Source organism: Medicago sativa, chromosome 6 (genome assembly GCF_051527215.1).
Source record: "Medicago sativa cultivar Bolivia chromosome 6, Bolivia_mono, whole genome shotgun sequence".
Classification (NCBI taxonomy): Eukaryota; Viridiplantae; Streptophyta; class Magnoliopsida; order Fabales; family Fabaceae; genus Medicago; species Medicago sativa.
The window spans coordinates 24,015,723-24,032,917 of NC_140754.1; the positions used below are offsets into that span (position 1 = coordinate 24,015,723).

The 17,195-nt window shown below is 35.8% G+C and overlaps 3 protein-coding genes across 4 annotated transcripts; all 3 read left to right on the top strand.

The window, feature by feature from the left end:
* Positions 1-1,020: 1,020 nt before the first annotated feature.
* Positions 1,021-1,635, top strand: LOC146914052 (uncharacterized). Its single transcript, XM_085720991.1, has one exon. The coding sequence runs from the start codon at positions 1,021-1,023 to the stop codon at positions 1,633-1,635; it is 615 nt and encodes a 204-aa protein (XP_085577117.1).
* Positions 1,636-6,569: 4,934 nt separating this feature from the next.
* Positions 6,570-8,186, top strand: LOC146914053 (uncharacterized). Its single transcript, XM_085716991.1, has 2 exons — positions 6,570-6,660; positions 7,121-8,186. Exon 2 carries the CDS (start codon positions 7,131-7,133, stop codon positions 7,884-7,886), a length of 756 nt encoding a protein of 251 aa, XP_085573117.1. The 5' UTR covers positions 6,570-6,660; positions 7,121-7,130; the 3' UTR covers positions 7,887-8,186.
* Positions 8,187-13,195: 5,009 nt separating this feature from the next.
* On the top strand, positions 13,196-16,842 carry LOC146914054 (uncharacterized). 2 transcript variants are annotated; one of them, XM_085716992.1, is made up of 3 exons: positions 13,196-14,083; positions 16,088-16,187; positions 16,439-16,842. In XM_085716992.1, exons 1-2 carry the CDS (start codon positions 13,247-13,249, stop codon positions 16,163-16,165), a joined length of 915 nt encoding a protein of 304 aa, XP_085573118.1. In that variant the 5' UTR covers positions 13,196-13,246; the 3' UTR covers positions 16,166-16,187; positions 16,439-16,842. The 2 variants fall into 2 exon arrangements, with proteins under 2 accessions (XP_085573118.1, XP_085573119.1); XM_085716993.1 differs by lacking the exon at positions 16,088-16,187.
* Positions 16,843-17,195: the final 353 nt, after the last annotated feature.

A 17,195-nucleotide genomic window follows, 5' to 3' on the forward strand; every position in this document is an offset into this window, starting at 1 on the left:
GAATCATCATCTTCGGCTTCGGTGAGCAATGATTGGAAGCATTGGGCATTTTAAATGGTAGTGAAGAGACAAAGGCGGTGATGTTCAAGACACAGGAAAAAGCATAGAGTGTGTCTTTTGAAGGGAACAATCATAACAAATTCGGTGCTCTTTCAAGAATGAAAAAAGTTGAATTGGGGCTGTGTTGACGCCGGTGTTAGATGGGGGAGATGAGGAAAGTGGGAGATGTTAGGAAAGAAAGAATGGTGTGGGGAGGTGGGCGTGGTACGTGTGTATGATGAAATTGGTTTCGTGGAATGTGCGGGGGCTCGGTGGGTTGGAGAAGAGAAAAGAATTAAGAGAGCGGGTGGACGAAAAGAAACCTTTTATTTTATGCTTACAAGAAACAAAAATAGCGGTGTGTGATGAATTTTTATGCACGTCGGTGTGGGGTGATACAAATCATGATTTTTCTTTTCGTCCGTCTATGGGGGCTTCGGAGGTTTGTTAACTATATGGGATTCGAAGGAAGTGGAAGTTTGGTCTTCGGTTAGTCGTGATCATATGCTTTTAATACATGGCAGATTTATTCGTAACAATGAGGAGTTCTATGTGTTTAATATTTACGCTCCTTGTGAAGCTCGAGCAAAACGGGAATTATGGGTTTCTTTGTCGGATCGTTTACGGTTGTTACGGGGTGAAAAGGTGTGTGTTTGTGGGGATTTCAATGCCGTCCGTAATGCGGAGGAAAGAAGGTCGGTTAGGGGTTACGAGTTCGGCCCGGGAGTTCCGGCACTTTAATCTTTTTATCGATGAGAATGGGTTAATAGATTTGCCGCTATGTGGTAGACGGTTCACTTGGTACATAGGGGATGACACTTCCATGAGCGGGATAGATCGTTTTCTAATTTCGGAGGAATGGTGTCTTCAATGGTCGAATTGTTTTCGGGTGGCTCTTCTACGGGGCCTCTCGATCATTGCCGTTGCGGTTGTACTGCTGGATGAGGAAAATTGGGGACCCCGTCCGTCTAGAATGTTGAAATGTTGGCAAGAGGTCTTTGGGTTATAAACATTTTGTTCAAGAAAAATGGCAATCCTTTCGAAGTTGATGGGTGGGGTGGCTATGTTCTTCGAGAAAAATTAAAATTGATTAAGTACGCTTTGAAGGAATGGCATATGGTTCATGTTAAAAATATTCCGGGTAGAATTGATGTTTTAAAATCTCGCCTTTACGAGTTAGACGTTAAAGGGGAGGATGGTGGACTATTAGAGGACGAAATTGATGAAATGAGAGGTTTAACACATGACATCCATTCTTTGTCACGTGTTAGTGCTAGTATAAGTTGGCAACAATCAAGGATGCTTTGGTTGAAGGAGGGAGATGCTAATTCCAAATATTTCCATTCTATTTTGTCTAGTCGTCGGAGAAGAAATGCCATTGTTTCTACGATGGTAAATGGAGAGCTTGTGGAAGGTGTGCGACCAATTCGAAGAAGCGAGTTTTTGACCATTTTAAGAATCATTTTGCGGAACGAGCGGGTCATAAGGCCGGATGTTGGTAATTTACGGTTTCCAAGCTTGTCTCATGTGGAAGGTAGCGGCCTAATAAAACCTTTTTCGGTTGAAGAAGTAAAAGCGGCGGTGTGGAATTTGTGATAGTTATAAAAGTCCTGGTCCGAGATGGTGTGAATTTCGGGTTCATTAAAGAATTTTGGGAAGATTTGAAAGGAGATGTGATGCGCTTCATATCGGATTTTCACCGCAACGGCAAGGCTGACAAGAGGTATTAATTCTACTTTTATTGCTCTTATACCAAAAGTGGATAGTCCTCGAGAGAGTACGGGATTTTCGGCCCATTGCTTTGGTGGGGTGTTTGTATAAAATTTTGTCGAAAGTGTTGGCAAACGAGGTTGAGAATGATTATTGGTCGGAGTTGTATACGAGACTCGAACTGACTTTTGTGAAAGATAGACGAGATTTTAGATGGTATTTTAATTGCAAATGAAGTGGTTGACGAGGCAAAAAAGAATAAAAAAGAATTGATGCTTTTTAAAGTTGATTTTGAAAAAGCCTACGATTCGGTCGATTGGGGAGTATCTGGATGCGGTAATGCAAAAGATGGCTTTTCCGGTGTTATGGAGGAAATGGATCAAAGAGTGTGTCACTTACGGCAAGCGCTTCTATTTTAGTTAATGGAAGTCCAATGATGAGTTTCCTCTTCATAGGGGATTGCGGCAAGGGGATCCCCTTTCTCCTTTTCTTTTCTTATTAGCGAGTGAGGGCACTGAATGTTATGATGCAAGCGGTAGTGGATAATAATTTATATACGGGCTACGGAGTTGGAATATCAAGATCGGTTGTGGTATCTCATTTGCAATTCGCGGATGATACTCTAATCCTTGGAGAAAAGAGTTGGGCCAATGTTCGTGCTTTAAGGGCGGTTACGAATTTATTTGCGGATATGTCTGGTCTTAAAGTGAACTTTCATAAAAGCTTATTGGTTGGTATTAATATTGGGGATTCTGGTTGTCGGAAAGCGGCATCCATTTTAAATTGTAAGGTGGGCAAAATTCCGTTTGTGTATCTTGGCTTGTCGGTGGTGGTGATCCTCACGGAGTTAGGCTTTTGGGAACTGTGGTGGCTAATATTAAGTCTAGACTTACGGGGTGGCACGGTCGTTTTCGTCTTTTTGGGGGCCGTTTAACTCTTCTTAAATGCGTGCGACCGCACTTCTGTCTATGCTCTTTCTTTCTTCAAAGCTCCGTCGAGTATCATTTCTCTCATTAATTCTATTTTTTCTAAATTTTTTGGGGAGGGAGTGAGGAAAACGAGGAAAATTTCTGGATTGCTTGGAACTCTATTTGTTTAAAAAAGGAGCATGGAGGATTGGGGGTGAGACGAGTTGAAGGAGTTTAATTTAGCCTTATTAGGTAAATGGTGTTGGAGATTGTTGGTGGATAGAGTCGGGTTACGGTATAGGGTTTTGGTGGCGAGATATGGTGAGGAGGCGGGGAGGTTGGCGGTTGGGGGCCGGAGTGTTTCACCGTGGTGGAAGGAGGTAGTGAAGATTAGGGATGGTATAGGAGAGGCGCATGGGGGCTGGTTTGATGGGAGGGTATCGAAGGTGTTAGGGGATGGATCGAATACGTTCTTTTGGTTTGATAGATGGTTAGGAGTTATTCCTTTGCGTTTGAGATTTCCTCGTTTATTTGATCTTGCGACAAATAAGTATTGTACGGTTGCGGATATGTGTATCCTAGGTTGGGAGGACGAGGGAGAGGCGTGGGGTTGGAGGAGAAGACTTTGGGCATGGGAGGAAGACTTGTTAGGGGAGTGTAGGGCTTTACTTGAAAATGTTGTTGTGCATTCGATGTTTTCGACGGTGGCGAGTGGGATCCAAATCCCCACGAAGGATATACGGTGAGAGGTGCTTATCGGGCAGCGACATCTATGGAAGTTTCCATTGCGAAGAAGGACAAGATCTCATTTGGCATAAACGAGGTTCCGCTAAAGGTTTCCATTCTTGCATGGCGGTTGTTGAAGGACGGGTTACCAACCGAAGTAATCTTCATAGGCGTGGTATCCTTGCGGCTGCAGACACCACTTGTTTATCGAGGATGTGGCATGGAAGAAACCGCCTCCCATATCTTCCTTCATTGTGAAGTTTTTGGTTCTTTATGGCATTATATCAGGTCTTGGATTGGCATGTACGGACCTCATCCCCAAAATATTAGTGAGCATTTCTTTCAATTTACTCACTTTATTGGGCATTCGAAGGCGCGTCGAACTTTTTTACAATTAATTTGGCTCCTTTGCATCTGGTTGATTTGGAATGAACGTAACAACGAGGTTGTTCAAGAACAAAGAGACTCCGATCTTACGGTTGTTAGAAAAAGCAAAATATCATTCGTTATGGTGGTTAAAAGCAAATAACACCAATTTTGTGTACGGTTCTCAAAGATGGTGGTCGGACCCTTTACTTTGTACGGGTATCGGCTGATTTTCTTTGTATCTATGTTGTAAACAATTCTTTTTGGGGTGAGTTTCTCTAGTACACCTTGTGCGAGAGTTTCTTTCATCGCCGTTGTTAATATATATCATTTTGATTTCTTAAAAAAAAAAGTTATGTAACATCTTTCAATTAGTAATTACGTTATAAAGGCAGTCAAATTTTGATGTCAAATATCACTTCTCAAAATATACCTATGTCACAGTCCCTAACTTGATTACCGCAAACATCTCATGTAACATTACCGCAAAAGGCAGTCAAATTATCAACAATTTGTCTTAGGCATGTATGCTCACTATCAACATTGCTCCAAGGAACTAAAAATCTCCGTTTTGTTTCCATTTTTCAACGTTACTAATGTCATGAAGCCTAGGAAAGGATTTTTCATTCAATACATGAAAATATACAATTAGAAAATTATGAAGAGATACGACCACAAATATTTTAATATTTCAAGAAAAATTAACTCAATAATATATATAATTGGATTAGTTGTAACTTTAAATTGGAAAAAAACAAGAAAATCGAAGAAAGATAGAGATACATACCATCATTGAATAACAAGTCATACTTACACTGAAGATTATTCTTCCGAGTCCTCTAAAGAGTATGTAATCATGAATTTGTGATGTTTAGGAGTGGTTTGAATTGGTTTTACCTTGGATATGAATTGGGTTTTAAAACATGTTAAAAATGGGACGAACTTTGAGTTTTTGCGAAAATAAATCAACCTTGTGAAACCGAAATGCTTTGGTTGATTAAAGAAAAATGTTAGATGGTACGTAGGGTTGTTTTTAATGATATGTAAGATCATGGAACCCTATTTTGTGAATAAAATTTAAGTTAGACGATTTTGTGAAAAATAGACGAACTTTCTGAAATTGAGTTTTATGACTTTCAAAACTTGTGAATGGGTTGTAATCATGTTTAAATGATGGAATGATGATGAATCAATGTTGAATAGGTGTCTAACATGATGGATATCATGATGTTGTTGTTTGTCCGTCTCTCGTGCAAAATGTGAATTTGAAATGATATGGTTTCTTTAAGGTGAAAGTTGTTGAAAGTGACTTATGTTAATGTTTTGATGATGATTATGATGATGATTTTAATATTGGTGATTAATTCTTACATGCAAAACTAAGTAACCTAGAACGATGTAGAGGAACAAAATCCAAAAAGATTAGTAGCAAATCCCTAAAACTTTAATCAATAATTCAAGGAACAAAATGTTAAGATCTCAAATAGTACACGAGTCAATACACTTGGCATAAAATGATTAGTTGAGAAAAATGATGAAAGTTTCTCCTCTCTTCCTTTGGTACTCTCTAATAGAGTAATGACTTAGTCTTAGGACTTAGTCTTTCTTCTTTCTTTTCATTTCTCTTTTATGTACTAATAACATCAATTTTAATTGAGTTCTTATCTATCGATTTTATCTTTGTTTCAATAGTTAATTTGCAATTATCCATTTTATCACATTCTCTATTTTGGGAACCATTACACAAAATCAACCGATTTTGATAAAAGAATAACAAAATCGGAAGGTTTTTCGGGGAAAAAAAAAGAATTTTCGGTAATGCATTTGTTTTGTTGAAAACTAGTGAGTGACCGCTGGAATTTATCTTATATAAAAGTGTAATTTAGGTAGTTTGGATCAAATGTTGGCGTTAAAAAATAAAGAGTATTACTTTTTCCACCCTATAGGATTCTCGCGCGCCCTGCGTTTTTTTCAAAAATGTCCTTGAGGTTTCCGGATTTCATAATCCGGAATGATGTTTTCCTTTGTTATAGGGTGAAAAATGGAGTTACGGATTTTTCCGGATTTTGTAATCCGAAAACTTCAAAAATAGAGCGCGTTACATGATGTTTCCGGATTACATAATCCGAAACCCCTAAACACCCGTTTTCAAGGTAAAACAGTTCGGATTATATCCGAACTGTATAAGCACAAATCCTAAACATGTTTGTAACATGTATAGCCATTTTATGGACAATATTAATCTTCCTAACTCTTATCATTCTGTTTTGGGTCATTGTTACTGTTCTTAGTCAAAAATTGGGTTTTCGGGCTACTTGATCGGATTGCTCTGAAACTTCCCCGGAAAATCGAGAAAAATTCAAGGACCATGACTCCCATTCGGGACTCCGCCCCTCAAAATCCAAAATTCCATCGTTTAGACTCATTTTTCATTTTTTTTTTAATTTTTCATATTCTCGTAAAAAATCCGAAAAAAATTTGCACTAGTTTTATTTGATTTTTAGAATTTTTTGGTGCTATTTTTATATTTTTATGATTTTATTTGAGAGGTTTTTAGCATTTTTTACTTAGTTTTTTTGTTGTTTTTAAAAGTAAAACTCAAAGCTATTTGAAATGTGAGAGAGTACGATGGTGATTATACATAAGAATTATCCGGATTATAAAATCCGAAATAATAAACATGAATCCGCATTTTAAAATCCAGAATTTGCACAAGGACATTTTTGTATAAAACGCAGGGCGCGAGAATTCTATTAGGTGGGAAAAGTAATACTCCTCTACTATAAATGTAGGGGTGTGGGGTAAAACTTCTCCAACCTACACACATTGAAAATCAAACCACCGCAAAATCGCTTTTTCTCTTTCTCTCGCAAAATCGATTTTCTCTTATCGTTGTGTGCTCTAACTTCAAGTAAGTACCGTTCATCGCCACTTTTTTAGTGTTAATTAGTATTTATTCAAAAATAATGCTTGAATATGCTATGCTTGACCTTTCTGTTTGAAAATAAAGGTATGTTACTTTGTTTGCTTCATCTTTTCATCATTTTCGACCAAAATCATTATCTGGGTTCTTGTTATTTTTTCCTAAATGCAAATGGGTTTGTTCAAAAATTTGATTTTTATTATATTTTTATGGGTTTTCAGAACCACCACCATTGCTTCATTTTTTTGTTTGAATATTCATGTAAACGGTGTTGTTTTGAGTTTGAGTATACTATGATGTAGGGTTTCAGTTTCTATTTATTATCAATATATGTTATGCTTAAAACTGTGTTGTTTTGGTGTTGATTTTGCAACGATTTCATGTTTAGTTTGAGTATCTTTGATTTCATTTTGTAATCAATTAATTCTCATTGTTTCTTAATTTGCAGAGGAATTATCATGAGGATTTTAGGTTGGAATGTAGGAGGGATTACTGAGTTAGGAAAATCTGCGATGATCCATAAGGTTGCTCATAGGTGTAATCCAATTGTGTTGGGCTTGGTCAACACACAACATTCGAGTCTCACCGATGAAAAAGTTAAAGGATGGTGGAAGGAGGAGAACAATGTAAGCTGGGTAGATGTTCCAGAAACATGTTCCAATGACGAGAAAAGTGGGGGACAGGGATTGGTATTCTCTTGGAACGAACAACTTTTTTCGAAATCAAAAGTTTTAACAAATAAGAGATACATCTTGGTTGAAGGAAAATTGATTCAAGAAGGTCTTGACGTGTCTTTCCTATTGGTTCATGCACCGAGTTGCAGTCAAGAGAGATTTGATTTATGGAGAGATTTAATGAATCTCAAGAAGTCTATCTCAACAACACCTTTAATGATGTTTGGCGATTTTCAAGAAGTTTTGGAACCGGAAGAACTAAAGGGTAATGAGGTGACTTCACAAGGAATGAAAGACTTCCGACATTGTATAGCTGAAATGAACCTTGTGGAGCTTCCGTTGTTGGACAGAAAGTTCACACGGTATGACTATGACAATAACCGTGCAGGCAGAATAGATAGAGTTTTTGTAGATCAGGAATGGCTAGAGCATTTCAAGGTTTTGAAGCTGCGGGGATTAGAGAGAATAATCGCAGATCACCGCCCTCTATTAGTTCAATCTGGTTCAGTTGATGACATTACAAGCGTATGTGGAAATTAGAAGTGAAGGTGAGGCTTACACATATGTTGAAGCATGATTTTCAGTCAAGATAACATTTGATGTCGTGGAAATTAGAACTTGATCGATTTTAATGTCCTGTCATTTTGTTTACTTTTAGAACTTGATTTTGCTGAGTTTTGAGTAAATTTGTCTTTTGACTCTGTTATGTTTTTATGCTTTATTGACTGCACTCAGATGTAATTCTTGGTTACTATGATATGATTATGCAAATGCTTATGATTTGAAACCTGTTAATTTATTTGCTTGGAGAGTAAACTTGGCGGCGCTGTTTGTGCTAAACTTCCAATATGTAATGGAATATCCGGTAGGCTCATGTTTATTTTCCTTGGTTATGAAATAATCGACAATGGTTGGTTTGGAGAAAAGTAGATGAAAGATTTCCTCTTGATTCATGTTTAGAATATAGTTCATATAGTTCATGTTAAAGATTATCTATTTGAAACTTCAGGATGCGCTTCGCCAATTCACAGAAAAATTTCTAAAAAAACAAATGTTTTTAGATTATACTTCTGAACGGCACAAAATCAGATGTTTTTAGATTTGTACAATCAAAGTGATAATCGAGGGTGTGAAATGTTCTTCCTGAACATATATTGCAGGATGTGGATTTGGACTTGTTAAATTAGCATTGATCATAATTGCCTTTCAATTTGATGGGTATAAGATGTAATGAATCAGTGTTGTATGGTTATTGTTCTTCCTGCTGATTCTGGATTTTATTTGGATGAAGCTACAGATTGTTGAGAATCAAGATATGGCAAGGTCTTAGTACCACTAATGTGGCCTTCCCGATATAAGGATTTTACATTTAGAAATTATTTACACTCACATTGTAGTGTTTATTCTGCATTTGCTTCATTTCCTTTTCAACAATCTCTTTTAAGTACTTAGATTGAAAGTACTTAGATTGAAATCATGTGTACTTTCGATTTTGTTAAATTTTAATTTTTAAACAAAATTTAGAGTGCAGAGACATAGGCATCACATGATGAAGATAACATTTCAACTATGTTGGAACTCCACAACGACTACCCTTTAGGGTGTGTTTGGATGGAGGGTTTAGGAGGGAAGGGAGGGGAGAGTTTAGTTTTCATTTTTAAATTACGGACACTATGAAATGTTTTTTAAAAAGTTAACATATTAACATAATATATGATCATATAATACTTCAATCACACTTGATTTATTTTAGAAAAACATGTTATATATTCTATAATTTAAAATAGAAAAGTAAACCCTCATCTCCCTTCCCTCCTAAACCCTTAATCCAAACACACCCTTAGTTTTGTTGAGTTTAATGTAGCTATGAATTATTGAAAATATAGAACATATATTATTATAATGAAACGAACTACAAGAACAAAAAAAAAAAAAGAAGCACGGGATCAATGAAGTAATGTAAATGGAAATCCTGATTAGATGCAGTGATCATGATTATTGTTGCAAATGTTGAGTGAGAAAGCATGATAAAATTGATAATTAATGGAAAGAAATGGTGGGCGCAATGCATGAGAATAAATATGAATATAACTAAAAAAAAAAATTAAAAGTAAAATTGGCATGAATCAGATTTTAAGAAGTTCAGTATTAAGACAAAAAAAACCGAGAGGAATATATTTGAAAGTAAGTGCATCTTTGACATCACATTAAGTATGTAAGAATCACGATGATACACTTTGCAATATTTTGTAGAAGTTATAAAGTGTAATTTTTGAAAAATTAGAGTGGATAGTCGTGAATCGACATACCGAAATATAAATAAAAACTATGAAGGATGCCAATGATAATTATAAATAAAAATTATGAAGGGTGCTCATGAAAATTGACAATAACTAGCCTTGTAATTCACTTAGGTAAAGACAATTTGCCAAAAAAGCTACTATTGTCTTGCGACAAGCTACATTGATTGTTCCACATTAGACCCAATTAAGAATAACTTTAAGGGGACTAAAGAGCATTGCAAGTTGTTGACAAGTTATCTTACCACTTTGTAAAGGGTATGAAGAGGCTGCCATAATCTTTAAGCCACTTTGTGCCATTACAAGTAATGAGTGAGCAATGATGAAAATAAACAAAACAAGTAATGAATGTAAGTAACGAATGTGTGTTTGCTTGTTGTATGAACCAAAACCTTTTCGTGTTCTCTAGTTTTCGGACACAACATAACTTGATGGGACACTTTTGTTTTCGAAAAGAAATTGAGCTAGAGCACTGATTTAAGGACTTTAAAGAATAATTATTTAATATAAAATGTTTAAAAAGTGTCATGGGGGTACTAGTTAGCAAAAAGTTTCTTTTTGAGTCCTATGGTGAAGATGGAATCGAAGCAAAATAGATGAGGTTTTTGTTCACCATAGATGAAGAATCAAACGAGATTTAAAATCTGAAGATGGCAAGAGTGAAAAGGATTCAAGGTATTTGGAGAAAATTTTAGCTAACACCAAAGTTTCATCGATCAATTAAGAACTCCTTTATATTTTTTAATTACACTGTGGCCAATTTGTTTTTCATTTTACTAATGTATCTGACATGACACTGTCATAATTAATAACAAAAAATTGAGTCATGAGAATTGAGACGCTCATACTCTTTTATACATGCATATGTCTAGAGGTTGCAATTATCCCTCGTATAACACAATCACATAAATCCAATTTGTCATTCATATCGTGAAGCAAACGCTTGTGACGATTCTTTGGTGAATATGAGTTGTGATTCTATTGATGGTTGAATTTTTATGAGTTGTATTAGGAATGAATTTGATAATTAAGATAAATAATTCATGAATCGATTTGATAGTGAATGACATGATTCAGATATTAGTTTGATTTTTAATCAATAATTTAGGGATAGATTTTGGCGGTGTAACAATTTATAATGACTTTTATGTATAAAAAAAAGTTCAAAATTCTCTATGAAATTCGTCTACACGTGGATGCCTTGGTTTGGAACTCCACGTCAACGTTTAATGTGACATGTTGGCATTGTTAACGACGAAACTTGACGAGAGAGACTAAATTGCTTGAACTTTGTAAAAATCAAGGACACATTGACTATTTCGATTAATATGGGGATGAAATTGACCGGTGCGTACAAATTGAAGGACGAAAAAGCATATTAACTCTTATTTATTTTAAACAAACGGAAAAAATTGATAGCTTAGTTGCTAGGAATATTACATTATATATGCATAGATTGGGGTTCAAACCCTAGATTTGACAAAAAAAGAACTTAGCTCGATATCGGTAGCTACGTTCTTCGAGTCTTAAAGTTAGTCTCGTTGAATTCTTCGTGCACCAAAAAGACTTTGAATACACGTCACCGTTGCAGCATAACTAATCGGGTGGGATGGCTTACACCATCATTATGATTTGCTAGTTACTTATGATAGAATTGTTCACCTCAATCTCTTATTGATGGTAAACGAAATCATGATGATTGCGATGAATAAACCTTACTAATTATTGGTGTACGTGATATGTGAATTTATGGGTGTTGTGGCGGACTAGTGGTGAGGGGAGGAATGGTTTTGCATTATTTGGTCATATTTTAATTGTTTCTTTTAGGCCGGAGGGAAGTGAGAATTTTGGGAAAATCTCTTGGATTAAATGGGATATAATTTGTTTGAACAAGGAGAAAGGTGGTTTGGTGGTTAGGAGGATGAGAGAGTTTAATTTGGATTTTCTTCGTAAATAGTGTTGGAAGGTTTTGGAGGAAAGGGATAAATTATGGTATAAGGTGTGTGTTGTCCGTTATGGAGAGGAGTGAGACTTATGTTATGGAGGGGTAGCGAGTTTCGGTTTGATAGAAGAATTTCAACATGGTTCGAGAGGTAGTAGGTGTGGGTGTGGGGAGTTGGTTTGTCAACAATACGGCGAGGAAAGTGGGTGATGGGTCATCTACGTTGTTTTGGAGGGATCCTTGGTTGGAATGAGGTTCGTTGAATGTTAGGCTCATAAGGTTGTATGAATTATACGATAATAAGAGCCCGTTTGTTATAGTTTTTTTTTAAGAAAAAAATCACTTTTTTTAAAAAAATAATCATTTTAAGAGTTTTGCATCCGTTTGTTACAACTTTTTAAAAAAATCATAATCTAAAAAAAATCTAAAAACGGCTTCAAATGAGAAGGCTGTTAAGAACAACTTCTCAAAAAATAGTTTTTTAGAGGAGAGAGACAATATGGATTAAAAGATTGAACTAATTTTGTAACAAAAAATCTCTTTTATTATATAGTTGCATCCAAACAAACTAAATTATTTGTTTTAAACAAGTGATTTTTATTACGGTAAACAAACACACAATAGATTACGATTTTTCATAAAATCTCTAAATTATTTTATGTCAAAATCATTTTTATTTTAATTCGTAACAAACGGGCCCTAAATTAGTTACGGTAACTAAGATGAATACCATAGGCCGGGGAGTAGGTTGTGAAGCATGGATTTGTGGAAGGAGGTTGTTAGCTTGGGAGGAGGATCGGGTGAAAAGTACGGTGAGTTGTTTACATTATATTCTTTTTTTTTTATGTTACATCATATTCTTTTACGGGATGGTGTGAGAGATAAATGTGTGTGGCAATGACATCCGTCCAAAGGCTATTATGTGGGTAGCGCTTGTCACTATTGGCTAAAAGTAGTGTCTCTCAAAGTTAATCTTTTCACTTGGCGAGTTTCTTCTCGGTCATATTCCGACCAAAGATAATATGCTCATAAGGGGAGTGCTTAATAGTAATGATCAAAAATGTGTAGGAAGTTGCGACATGAATGAAGGTGTGGATCACTTATTCGCCGAGTGCGAGTTTTTTTGGCGAAATTTGGTACTTGATTTCGAGATTAGTTCGGCTTTGTTATTGTTACTACGAGATCCCTTTTAGATAAATTTTTGCATTTTGGTTATTTAGGTGGTTAAACAAAGCAATCTTGTTTGCCTTTAAACATAGTTTGACTTTCTTGCGTTTAGGTCCTTTGGAAAGAAAGAAACATGTGCATTTTTCGGCATAAAGAGAAAGGTTTAAAGTCTCGATGTAAAAAAAATTAAGCTCAAATCTTACCTTGATGGTTGAAAGTGAAATATACAACGTTCTTTTTTTACTACCATTGTTGGTGGCTTAATCATCTATAGTGCTTGTCATATGTTTCGTAAGCGTCTTCCTTTTTTGTTTTGCTTTTGTTTTGGATTAGGTGTAAAGTGAAAAAATTATATAAAATAAAATAATAAAAATAAAATAAGTGTTGGTAAAAAAAAAAAAGTGAAAAATAGAGATTTTAAAGTATATCATCATGAAATGCAATCACGGAAAACCTAACCTAACCTAACGAACGCCCCCTTGAGTTTGATAATGGATGATTCAACAAATCGCAACCTCATATTGGTAATCGAAAGTCGCATCGATGAACTAGAGAGATATCCAAGCAACAATGAACAACTCGCTCGCATTGATGAGTTGAAGAGTATTCTTCTTACAATCCGTCCTCCTCCTCCTCCACCGCCGGCCATGGTTGATTTTTCAGATGCCGAGGTCATATGCATAATCAAAAGTCGTATCAAGAAACTAAAGGATTTTCCAATCTACAGGGAACAAGTTATTTGGGAGGTGGAGAATCTTCTTGAATTTCTTTTCAATCTTAACAAAGAAGATATTGTCCTAAATTCCAGTTTGACTCGCGCCGCAATAGTCCAAATCGATAGTCGTATCGATATACTAATGAAATGTTCAACCTATAAACGAGGAGTTATTCGTGAGTTGAATAAGCTTCGTCAAATTTTGGTTCCTCTTCTCAAAAGTCAGGTCCACGATTACAGTGAGGTAGACGTAGACGTAGACTCCTCTAAAAAGAGGCGTGAGACAATTTGTCTCCTTAGGGCTATTGTCAAATTGCTTTCCTTAGCTTCACCGGAACTACATGATCCAGATTTTTTTGATCTCCTAAATAACCTTACTTGCCGTGATCCGATGCTTCTTCTTGATGAAAATGATTTGGAAACTATCCATCAATTTGTTTCGAACCCTGATGTTTCCAACAATATGTGTAATAGGGACGCTATTTCGGAATTCTGTATCCATGCTAACTGGTGGCTTGAATGCAATGCTGATGCTGTTGCTGCTGTTCATCGTCCTTTGTGTGTCAGATTGAAGAATATCATTTCTGCAATCAACAATCCTCCTAATCCTGTAGTAAGTCCCTAATTAGTTTGGTTTTTAACAATTTTATTTAAATTTGGTTAAAATTAGTTATATATGTATATATTACCTTGGTTATCGGTACTGGTGTGTGTGTTAGGAACCCGATTCATCGACAATGAGTATGTTATTTATGAAATTAAAAGATAAATGCAAACAGATGAATATCTGATGCCCACAGAGCAAAGCTCCTACAGTGGCAAGACACCCTCACATCCCACTCTTTCCTCACATCCCTATATAACAAAACACATCACTCAATCCATATGCTCCCTGTCCTGCCACATAATGGGTTTGGACAGAAGATTTGCTGCTAATTTACTATTTGGGCCCAGATTCTCCTTTATGGAGCTATTTTGGCCAATGATTCTATTTCCTTACTGGATTTCGTCTCCGTAGAAAACCTCTTTGAGGACGTACCTTCCACAACAATTGTCTCTATATCCACATAAGTCCTATTGTTAGCATAGCCAGTGTTATTACCAAGGAAAGGCACACAAACTTATTTGATCCATCAATTAGACTTTTAGCGCATGGTATAGCCCTAATGCTTGAGAAGAATTACTCACTGTTAAAATTAAGAATCTTTAGATTTTCCTTTAATTGTACTACTTCCTAGATTGATTGCTATTACTCCTGTGGTATACAACTTCTTAGGACCGTGCATACTCATAAATACTATGTGTGTGATCTCATTATATATACATGGAGTTTTACATATTTTTACACTCGCATTAGCCAAAACAAAAATTGAGAAGCTAGTACCATCTACTTGACTCATGGATTGAATCTCAGAGTCTTTGTTTAAGAAACCTTTCTGCTTGTGGACAACATATGCCTATAGCTCTACCATAGTTTATCCAAGGGAGTTGATACATGTCATTTTGAATGTAGGTGGCATCAGTCTTCGTACTCCAAGTTTGAGAAACAGACACATTAGAGCTAATAGGCCAGACACATTAACATGCGAATTTCCAAATTTGCCCCTTGCCCTCCTTTTCTCATGAAAGTCAAATCTGTAGTTGAGTAAGGTGCTGGACCCACCGTGCCAAATACCCATGCTCCACTCCCCTCTTTCTCCAACAAGGGAAATGTTTCGACGTTCTCGTCGCGGGAAGATTAATCAATACAATCCATACAATATAAGTTTAGTTGCTAATTGCTATTGTTGATTTGGATTCTCTTTATTAATGTCGGTTTTGTATCTTGTGAGTTTAGTTAGGACTTCAAAACAACAGGGAATAAGAATTGTAAGTATGTAAATTGTCAACTAGACTCTTGTTAGGTGCTTTGTCTTGCTTCACCTTGTATTTCTGTTTTCCATGTTGAAGAGGGGATTGCAGCTCTTTCATTATATCCCTGAGCTGTTATTTTGTCTATGTTTGCTCACTACTCCTTGTTCTCTTTATTTGTGTTGGTTGATACTATGACATGAGGGATGGGTACTAGAATTAATAGACCTCCATGAATCAAAATCGTCCCCAGACATGTTTTTGATTGATACTTGGACTAAATTTTGAGGGAGAAAATGGTCCTTTAATTGCATTCTGTTATGTTTATTGAGGCGTAAAGTGGTTGGATAGCTAGATAAAAGAGGGTTGGCTTAATTCGAACATGTTTTATTACTTGACACGAGAGCAGAAGTGAACAATTATATCCAATTCATTTACATTGTTGTGGGCTGCATATGAAATGACACAATATTATATAGTTTAGAATATGCATGCACTGTCTGGTTTCATGTAATGTACTAATGTGTTGGTAGGTGCCATTGATTAACCTTGTTAGAGGGTTCATGTTCTAGCATTTGGAATGTTGTCTCGTTGTATTGGAAGAAATCTTGTGTCCGTGGCTAGGACACTTTTGTACTCATGCTATATATTGTTTAGATTGTTTCTAGTTGTTCTTTGTTCTTAGTGTAACATCTAATGTAATACTCTCTATCTATACAATGTATACTATTATGTAGATTATTTTGAATGATTGCATGTTTTTCAGTCACTGGAAATGGAAAGTGAAAAACTCTCTGCCGACAATGGCCAGCAATCTAATAGTCAAGATGGAAAACGAGTCTGATGAACAACAAGAAAAGAACTCTGTAAGGATTTTGTTATTTTTTTCTCTTCTTCTTTTGAAGTCACATGGTTCATGACTTTATTGTCATCTGTCAATGTGTCTGCGATATGTTTTTATAATACATATGTTAGCCCACATGGATGCATGTGCTTGTTAGCTAGTCTTACAAGGAAAAAATGCAACTTTTAACATCAAGCAAGCATTTTAATTGTTCAGAGTTAAGGATGTACAAAACCAAAGAATAATGTTTGGTAATTGATTAAAATGCAACAGGTTCCGATGGGTTTGCCGTTGGAGCAAGATGGTGAAGATGCTAGAGCAAAAGGTGATGATGCTGTGATGCTGGAGTAAAAGGTGAGATGTTAGAGCCAAATGAAGGAGATGGTACAACGAAGGAATTTGTGTTTGTTCACTTGTGTTCTTTCAATTGCCCAACTTTGCACCCAAAACAGCTCTCGTCTATCTTAATTGTAGTACTAGTGTGGACGTTATTTAATAATTAAAACTATGTCATAATAAAAATATCAGTGTACTATGTACCTGAAATATTTAAATGTTATTATACTTCAATGCAAGGAATTCAGAATATGATCTATGACCCGTGTGTTGCATGGGTTAAATGTAATATTTTAATTTTACAATCAATAAGTATTTATAAATCAACCGTCATTAATCTATCCTAAAAATCTTCATCCAAAACATGAACATTGGTTTTGATGTTCATAATCAACCCAAAAACTCAATCGAGAACACAAAGTTGGCCAACTTGTTCACTACTAGATCGATGAATGTACACAAAGTTGGCTAATTTGTTCACTACTAGATCGCTCAACGTTGGCTAATTTGTTCACTACTAGATCACTCAACGCACGTGTCTTCTTATGTGGTAATTTATGTTACAATAAAAAAATAAATAATTCTTTAAGGATATACATATACCAACAACAAAAACAATAAATTAATACTAGAAATAGAACTGGAAATGAGTCGAGTCGATCCGAACTTGACTCGGTTTGGCTCAACTCAATAA